We start from the raw sequence: 9,303 nt of genomic DNA, 5'->3' as shown, positions 1-9,303 counted from the left end.
CATCCACTGGCGCCCTTCGCTCTCGATGCTTTTCGGCCCTCTACAGACGCCGTAGAGGTAGCCCGGCGTTTGCGGCGCCGAGTGCCGGCCGCCTGCTGCCGCCGCCATGGATTACCGGGCGCTAGCGATGAGCCAGGCCGTGCCCGGGCAGTTTGATGATGCGGAGTCCTCCGACGGGCAGGAGGCGGCTGGGCGGGTCTGGAGCGGGGGGGGGGGAGCCGGCCGCGCGGGGTTGTTCGGGTGCGTCTGGAATTCGTTTTGGAATTAAAGCACGTTTGGTGTTGCGCTGGGAGGCTAGAGCTTTTTATGTTTGGTGGGGGTGGATAAGGAACAGTCTTATGGGGTTCAAGCCCTTTTATTTCCAGTTTACCGTGTATGTAGTTAAATGTCAAATGCCGGCCGCGGGACATAGGTGTTCTGGCAGCAAATGTGACATGCTACAGACATCCGGGCAAGGGTACGTCAGTTTCTCCCCCAAGTTCTTTTTTAGGTGTAACTTTTTTTCATGTAGATTGTGCTGGTGCCCCAAGTTACCGGCAGGTTGGTTGCCTGCTCCGCTGAGATCCGGTGTGACACCTTGTCAGGCGGGAGCCCGCTGTGGCCTGTGCTGTGGCAGTGAGCAGAGCGGCTCGTCTCTGGTGAAGGAGCCAGCTGGCCTGATGCGGTGTGTTCATGTGGTTGGAGGCAGAGGGTTCCAAACACACGTAGCTGCAGAACAAGTTAGAAAGCAGCACTGATGTGGTGAAGAATTTAATATAATTTAATACAGTTTAAATGTAGGCCGTGCTTTAAAGGCAGTGAGACCCTCATGTAGGCTTGCTTAAAGACGGGTGAAGTGAGAAACATGTTGTGGAGAGCTAACCTTGAGAAATCATTTGTTGGGATAAATGTACTGAATTTTTGATAACTGTAACAATCATTTGTAGTTATAGAAACACTGTTTTTTGTTTGAAGGGAATTTACGGCAGACACAGAAACAGCTAAAGAAGGTGAGGTCACTGAGAACTGCCAGTCATGCTTGTGCGAAGAAGTTAACGTTGAGGAAGGAGATGGTGATGAGGACGATGATGAAGAGGAAGATGAAGACTGGGAGTGGGACGATGAGGTGGGAAGACTCATGAAGTGCCGCAGTGCTGCTGGTGGATGTAATCCACAGGTATGTTAAAGGCTGTTTTGTGAGCATCAAGGGTGCCCAAGAGCAAGGGACGCTGACCTGGAGGCTTTCTTCTTTGTTAGTATTATGTTGACCATAAATTCAAACAGAAATTTTGCCTTGAGAGAATCCCTTTCTTTTGAGCCTGTCCCTCTGCCATGCCATGTGTATATACACATTGTAGCCAGAGCTCTGCTCAATTTCCTTGTCTCTGTTGCTGGATTATCTTTGTCACTGCAGTGTTCCTTCTGCTCCTTAGCTTTCTCAACCTTTCTTTCTTTGCCCACCCTGATCTCTACTGATGTTGCTTATCATTTGGTATTTGTCCTCTGTGTTTTTGAGCATCCTCCCTACCTTTATATTTAATTTTGAGACTCTGCCTGCTTGTCACACCCAGAGTGAAACAAGTTGTGTTTTGGACTAATAGTGAAGGAGGCAAAATAAAGCATAGAAGATGGAGGGAGGTGCTAGAAGTGGGTTAATTTAGAATGTATGCTGTTGCCATAGAAACTCTGGCATTGTGCAGAGTGAAAAGCACGTGTGATGTGACAACTAGCATCCTTCCCCTGAGCTTGGATGCTGGAAATTCAAAACCTCTTTTTCTTACTGATACCAACATAACACAATAGTTGAGATAAATTAGAGTGATGTTGACCAAGGCATATCATGTCTGACTCACAGCACTTGTCCTGGGTGACTTATTCTTGCCTTCAGTTAGCGGCTTATGCTGTCCAGTGTTGGTGAAATTGTTTTCAGATATTGTGTTTGGAGAAGACTACCTGTAAGAAAAGATACCATCTTGGAAAGTTTTATCTCTTTATTACCTTCTCATTTTTTTCCTCTATTTTTTCTCTTTGTTTCTGCTTGGTATTTCCCTTCCTTTTACAGAAGAGAAAGTGTTAATATGAGAGACTTGCAGCTCAATTCCCAGGCTAAAAATAACTGTGAATTGGGGCACTTTTTGGAATGTTAACTGCTGTGTCAGCTCAATTCTTTTCTTGAATTAAATAAAAATCTGATGTTAATTCATATCCCTTTCTGTCTTCCTACTTAAAGCTCTAGACACAGGCATCTGAGCTGACTTTTCCAATTATATTGTTTGTATTTCAAAGGGCTATTTAGAGTAGGCAACTTATATTAACAAATCCTTTGTTTCAGGCAAATAGACAGACCCCTAGTTGCCTTTCAGCAAAAATGTCTACCCCTACAGACAAGGCTATAAGGAAATTTGAACATAAAATTAATTTAGGTGAGTATAATTGCATTGTCTTCTTTTATGAAAACAAACATCACTCTATGACGTTTTCAAACTAAGTCAGAACTCACTGGAATGGCAGTTAACCACTCCCAGACAGATTTAAAAAATGGTTTTTGCATACTTGAAGTTGCTTGTAGTCTCCATTACCAGATGTCATACCCCTTTCTGTCCCCCTTTAGAGCCACAGAGCTGGTTTGGTTTGGTGTGGTTTTTTTTTTTTCCTTCCTCTTGATTTCTCCAGACCGCAGAGTATTTTTTCCCTAGCTTTTCTGTAGTAGCAAGCTGTGTGGCTGGAGGGAGGGTATCAACTCTCTGTTGCGATATTGTTGATCATTCTCAAAGCTGCTACCACAGCTAAATTTTCTAGGCGACTACAGTCCCCTGTAGTATTAGGGTGGTATGTTATGCACCAGTTATCTCACAGGGGGAGAATTTCTGTGATAAGCAAAGAGGCTGCTCTCCTAGCTGGTGTGGTTTGGTGTTTACCATGTGATGGAAATGGCTGCGCGGCTCAGCCAGGTACGGCTAGATGTAGCTATGATTGGGGCCTTTTGGTGGGCTAGCAAACAGAGGTTGTGTTTTCCTTCATAACGAAGTGGTTCTAAAATGAAGGTTCAAAAGAGTGGTGCTGATATATGTAGTCAAATACAGCAGCTTTTATCCATTTAGCAATTAATGAATTACCATTTTAAATACATCACGTGGAGAGAATCCTGGAGGCTGTTGCTTTTTCTGTTTAGAAAAGTGGAATTTGATTGTTGTAAGAGAAAGGCAGACAAATTTAGTGGTGAGATGTTTTCCAAAAGGCATTACTTCTGGATGGCATTACATTTCCAAGTCTGTGGGACTGTCTCACTCAGCTGTGGTGCTACCTTGTAGTCCTGTAGACAGAGTGGAGAGCTAGGTTAACTCTAGTATGTAGCTCAGCTTCTGTGCTTGTTATAAAGAGCTCCACCTGTGTTTGAACACCATGTTATGGCATGTCAGCTGGCAGCAGAATTTCAGGGAGAATTCCAAATATAGGAAACTTATTTGGGTTTTCGAGTCTTTTTTCATTTTTTATGTGTTTTTCAGATAAGCTGAATTTTGATGACTCTGTTATAAACAGAGTCACAGAAAAGTCTAGACAGAAGGAAGCAGACATGTGAGTATTACTAGTGATTCTATTTTAGTTGAAATAATTTAAACCCAGAAGAGTAGTTCTTATTTCCTAGTGTGATCCTGAATTTTGAATTAATTTATTAAGAAAAACAAAATTTCGTAAGTAGTCTGCATGCAATTTGCCTTTCAGTCTTAAACTTTTCATTCTTTGATACAAAATGTCATGTTTTGCTCTGTCAAAGTACTGAGTCCATATGTATCATTTTATTTTCACTTCTGTTAGGTACCGAGTCAAAGACAAGTCAGACAGAGCAACAGTAGAGCAGGTAAGTCCTTAATACGTCAGATTTCTCTTTTGACTGTACCAAATAATTCGGAAGTTTGGAATCAATGATAAAACAGATACTGTAGGAACAGAGTTTTGCTTTGGAATTCTGTTTCCCTTGTTATTCTGAACAGACCTGTTGTTTCTTTGTGTTTGTTTCTTATATGAAGGTTATATTTGCTTCCATAAACAATTTGCAGCTCATTTTTATGCTTAGTACTGTGATTAGATAGTGCAATGCAGAATTCCGTCTTTAGCTTTTATTAAATCTCAAAGAACAATTAAAAAATACTGGGTTTGCTTTTTGCCTTTTTTCTTCTTTAGCAAGACTGAACTATTACTGGTCCAAAGTCACATAGCTGCTCTGTTTCAGTTATGATAACTATATCTTAAGAGAAACCTTATTTTAACACATACAATGCAACTGGCAGGAAATATTCTCTTATGTCTCCTCCAAAACTAGCTCAAAGATACATGTGTAGCTTAAAAAAAAGTCTTGAAAGAAAAAGTGAAGTATCATTATAGAATCATGGCAAAATTCTGAGTGGTTCCTGTTTGGATTATCTTTTGACCCTTAAGAATAGTCTGATGTTGTGGAACCTTTAATATGGTACTAAGACTGGATTGTATTAGTAGGTTTTGTCCTCTTTGAAGAGAGCAATTGTGGTAACTTTTCTGTATTAAATTTGAGGTATTGGATCCAAGGACCCGAATGATTCTGTTCAAGATGCTAAGTAGAGGTGTCATATCAGAAATCAATGGCTGCTGGGAAAGAGGTAAGTTTTGTGACAAATGCCATGACAGTCTTTTTTCTCAGCAATCTAGATGGGAGCTTATGGTGCTCAGAAGATGTATTGAAATACTTGGTTTTAGTAGTACTTTTTTATTTTGTGTTGCTTGATTGGTAGGAAGTTATCTTAAGATGAAATGCAATTTATGTTAAAGGCAACAAGTTTCCCTAATCAGTAAAGATTTATCGGAATACTTAAATGTTGTCTTAAATCTGTGGATCGTGTTAATTGTATGTTACAACTGAAATTTTTGGGAAGGGTATGTGTAGACGTAGTATTAAACAGTACCTGAAAAACATGCAAACCCAGATAATTCCTTCTTCATCTGAGACTCTTGCATGCAGATCAGACCAGCTCCACATGTCAGCAGACATGGGAGTATCTAAATGGTGTAACAAAATTCTGTTTAAAATACTGAAAAACCTTCACTGCTTATACAAAAGTAGCTTGTTTGCTGTTACTGTCAAGTAGTATTGCAGATAATTAAAACCAGACCACAAATTTCCAAGCAAATTAATAAATCAGTTTTAGAATTCCTAGTTCCTAGGCTGATTTGGTTTTCTTCCAAGTCCTTCGGTGCTGACTAAAGGCATGCTTCCACCCTATAGAGGTGTCAACATGAGATAATTGGGCCATGCTTTAGGGCCTAAATAATGCACAGGCTCAAATTAACCCTTCACATAAGGGCTTGTTTCAGTCTCCAAAATGTGGATGAAGTGGAGTTTTCTTGTGCATTGTTGTTTTTGTCCTATATGTGTTGTCACACCCTTACTCAGTCTTATGTACTTCTGTAAGCTGTCTCTGTGTGCAGTCTCACTGAGCTGGGTGCCACGTAGGGCCTGGGGTGAGATCAGATATTTTTATCAGATCTTTTCCAGGTGTCAGAGAAGAAGAGAAAAGGTTATGTTGGTTTAAAGAGTTTTTCTTTAATGCTATTTCTTTTCTTTATAATCTGATAGGCTAATGTATATCATGCCAGTACTGCAAACGGAGAGAACAGAGCAATAAAGATTTACAAAACCTCTATTCTGATGTTTAAAGATCGGGATAAGTATGTGAGTGGTGAGTTCAGGTGAGTTTGACTTTTACCTGATTTCACTGGAGAAGAGGGTTTGTTTGAAAGGTGATAAAACCATCAGTACTAGTACTGCATTGATTGTCTAAGAGTCCCTGTTATCTTTTATTTCTTTAAACAAAGATTTCGTCACGGATATTGCAAAGGCAACCCAAGAAAAATGGTAAAGACATGGGCTGAAAAAGAAATGAGGAATTTAATAAGGTGATTCTTCCAGTTCTTATTTTAGCATGCAAAGGTAACCGAAACTTTAAGCTTGTAGGAGGTACTCTCCTATTGCTAGACTGTGGCTATCATTACCTTTTAGTATTTCTGGAGTATTCAGGAAAGTGTCTTAAGCTTCCCTATGGGAGAAAAAAGAAAGGGGAGGGAGGAATAAAGATCTTTGTCTTGCTGCTCATGCTCTAAGCTCTTCAGTGTCTGAACTCTGTCTGACATGACTGAAAAGTGAGGAAGAGCTAGAAATAACTGCTGCTGAGTAACAGCACACTATGTGATATAGGTTAATCTAGGATTAACCTGAACTGTGTAAAGATCCTTTGTCTGACACAGGAGTGCTTTGAGAAGGCTCAGAGCCAGAATGGTTGTAGCTTTTTGTATTCATTTCCTAGTTGTTCTTTACAAGTGAGAGTTTCCTCCTGAGTAGAGGACCTCTTATTGTGTATTATATTTAAAGCAACAGAGCTCCTATAGGCACTAGTGCAATGCAAATAGTAGAATTTATTTCTTGTTGCTTTTTTCCTATGTTACAGGTTGAATACAGCCCAGATACCTTGCCCAGAGCCAATTATGCTAAGGAGTCATGTGCTTGTCATGGGCTTTATTGGTAAAGGTGATAGGTAAGTGTCCTTAGAAAATAATATTTTTTTTATTAGTAGCTTTCCACAAAGGTTTACTAAAAACAAACCAACCAACCCTCTGAATTTACCTACTATTACTTTAGCCCTGTAAAATTAACGTTACTCTTACATGTGCATGTGACCTGTAGGATACCCAGACATTTGCCAACTACTACTGCAGACAATCTGCGTGATTCTGAAGCCTCAGTTATGTGCAAAGTGAATTGGTGAAGTGGCTTAGCCAGAGATTAAGGCTGGAAAGGCTTACATTAGGATAGCTCATCGTTTTGCAGTACAAACATTAATGTAGCATGGTCCAATTCTGTATTAGGTACATGTAGCTAATGCTCATGTTGGAAACAGAGCTCCAGTATCTTTGGCAAGCATAATATCAAGCTTTGCTGCCCTTGATGCTGGCTCGGTGAACTTAGATGCTTGTGCTGACTTGCTTGACACACTTGGTGAGTGGATCAGGTACAGCAGTTAAAACATTTGCAGCTGGTATGAAGAAGTACTCACGTTCTGTTTTTTGTGTTGTAATTTCAAGGCCTGCTCCTCTGCTAAAGAATGCTCAGTTATCCGACTCCAAAGTCCGGGAGCTGTACCTGCAAATCATCCAGTACATGAGAAGAATGTACCAAGATGCCAGACTTGTTCACGCAGATCTCAGTGAATTCAATATGCTGTATGTTTTTAAACTTTACTCTGACTTGTGACATCTAAAATGTATGCATTTGGCAACCTCTATGTGAGAGTACTAATCTACCTTTAAGGCAGGGTGAGGTCCTTTTTGTGACCAGGTTTTGTAGCTTATATAATTATGTAGCTTTTAATCTAGATCTGAGCTTTCTCTGTTTGAAAAAGAAAACCACAAAGCAAACAAACAGAGAAAGAAAAACACAGAAAACCCCCCAAACAAAAACCCTCACAAACAAAAACCACCTCAACTAGTGAAAAAATTAGTAAGGTATCTTGTTTTTTACTTTGTCTCCCCCCACCCATAACATTGCTTTTTGTGTTTACGAGAAGACTGTTTATTTAAAAGTTTAATAACATAGCTTGTTTAGCGAAGGGAAAAGATTGACCCAAAAAAGCCACTCTGGCCCTAATATGCAAGGTGTATGGTAGAGAAATATGTTAAGATTGTTTACTGGTTCTTAAGTCTGAAGCACACTTTCTTCCCTGCCTGTAAATAATCTCCCATATAATAGCAATGGAGTTGGTGCAGCTCTGTATGTTTGTTGGCAGGTACCACGGCGGAGACGCGTACATCATTGATGTGTCGCAGGCAGTGGAGCATGACCACCCACATGCGCTGGAGTTCCTGCGAAAGGATTGTGCCAATGTTAACGGTGTGTGGACTGCACTTCATCTCTTGTTCTGGTAGCTGATTTGTTTAGGAAGGTGAACTGTGTTCTTTCAGGTTTAACTGACTATAGAAGCTGTTAAACTTCTATTAAAATACTCCTGCTCCTAGGTTCTTGTGGCTTCCTCAGGGAGCAGTTGCACTGTGCCGGGTTCAGAAGAGTTTATCCTAGAAATCGTCTGGCCAAAGTGGGTTCACCTGTCTGAATCTCAGATTTACGACAGAAAGTAGAGATCAGTCCCAGTCTGCAGCAGCGTCCAGCTCAGTCTTATCTTCCCTTACTTAAAGAACTGGGCAGACATACTGATTTGTTTCCTTCTGTGAGTGGAATCCACATCTGTAATTCCTCAGCTGGCAAGAAGTTACTGTGTGTTATGAAGTTCCCTGCACTAACTTGTCCAGGTCTGCTGAGAGGATTGAGGCAGAGTAATTTATTGGATATGTTATCACTTGTTATAGTACTTTGATAAACAGGGTACCTTTGTGGTATTTTTCTCTGAAAATTTGGTCTTCATGTGTGAGTATGCATGTTGTATAACAGAAACACACTTCCTGGTAGGCTGTGTTTCTCAGGACAGGAAATCTGTCACTGCAGACTGCTTTTCTCCCCACTTTCTTTTCAGATTGACTTCTTTCTAACTTTATAGAGACTCTTGAAAGTCTGTGGAAAAAGGACTGTGTGCATTTTGATGTTTTGTGTTTGTTGATAACCAGTATGCTAGTTTTTTCCTTATTCCTTTTCTGTTTGTGGATTTCTAATAACTCCCTTCCGGCTCAGATACTTGCACTCTTGCTCTTTTTTCCTGTTTTTTTTAGCTTGCCCTCCCTAGATATTCTAGTGCCTCAGTGAGTTGCAGTGGTTTTCGTGTATTTTGTTTGTTTTCTGTTACTGTAACTTTCTCTGTGAAGTCATCCTACAGAGACTCTGAGAAACACATGGCCTTATGCTCTGCCCCAGCTGTGATCATTGCAAAGACTTGTGGTTCCACAGGCACAGAGAGCTGCCTCCAAACTACATTTTTTTTGTCCTTTCTATGATTAATTTCTCATGGTGAGAGATCTACTGAGAACTTCAGTAGTAAACACTTACTAAGCAGTCCTCAGTATCTTTCACTGCTGCTTTCAGTGGAGAAATGCCACTTCCAAATTTGGTTATACTTAAGAAACCAATTCTGAGTGTAGTATTGAAGAAAATTCTAATATGTTGATGTGTCTTCCCTTTTAGGTGGATCATAATTAGGCTGTACTGTGTTTCAGTGGATACTTCTGTTTTTCTTTGGCAAAAGTTTGAGGTCTTAATTCCTTATTCTTTGAAATATTTTTCATCTTAGTCATTGCAAATACTATACCTGTCTTAAATTGTTTATGTCTTAGCCTCTACTCCATTAAGTCTGG

General features: G+C 40.3%; 1 protein-coding gene across 2 annotated transcripts in view; it reads left to right on the top strand.

Annotated features, from left to right (window-relative positions):
• Positions 1-62: 62 nt before the first annotated feature.
• RIOK1 (RIO kinase 1) overlaps positions 63-9,303 on the top strand; it is a 15,845-nt gene continuing 6,604 nt past the window's right edge. Inside the window, exons 1-11 of one of the 2 annotated variants that reach the window (XM_010077276.1) lie at positions 63-177; positions 955-1,156; positions 2,312-2,402; positions 3,486-3,555; positions 3,796-3,838; positions 4,529-4,613; positions 5,588-5,700; positions 5,827-5,907; positions 6,456-6,542; positions 7,090-7,227; positions 7,791-7,894. In XM_010077276.1, the coding sequence (XP_010075578.1) occupies positions 4,596-4,613; positions 5,588-5,700; positions 5,827-5,907; positions 6,456-6,542; positions 7,090-7,227; positions 7,791-7,894 (541 nt within the window). In that variant the 5' untranslated portion in view covers positions 63-177; positions 955-1,156; positions 2,312-2,402; ... (1 more) ...; positions 3,796-3,838; positions 4,529-4,595. Of the gene's footprint in view, positions 178-954; positions 1,157-2,311; positions 2,403-3,485; positions 3,556-3,795; positions 3,839-4,528; positions 4,614-5,587; positions 5,701-5,826; positions 5,908-6,455; positions 6,543-7,089; positions 7,228-7,790; positions 7,895-9,303 lie in introns of those variants that run through there. The other variant, XM_010077278.1, reaches the window with a different exon arrangement.

The sequence above is a fragment of the Pterocles gutturalis genome, unplaced genomic scaffold, assembly GCF_000699245.1.
Source record: "Pterocles gutturalis isolate BGI_N339 unplaced genomic scaffold, ASM69924v1 scaffold33278, whole genome shotgun sequence".
Classification (NCBI taxonomy): domain Eukaryota; kingdom Metazoa; phylum Chordata; class Aves; order Pterocliformes; family Pteroclidae; genus Pterocles; species Pterocles gutturalis.
The sequence above is the reverse complement of the archived record's forward strand: the minus strand, read 5'-3'. Positions and strand labels throughout refer to the sequence as shown.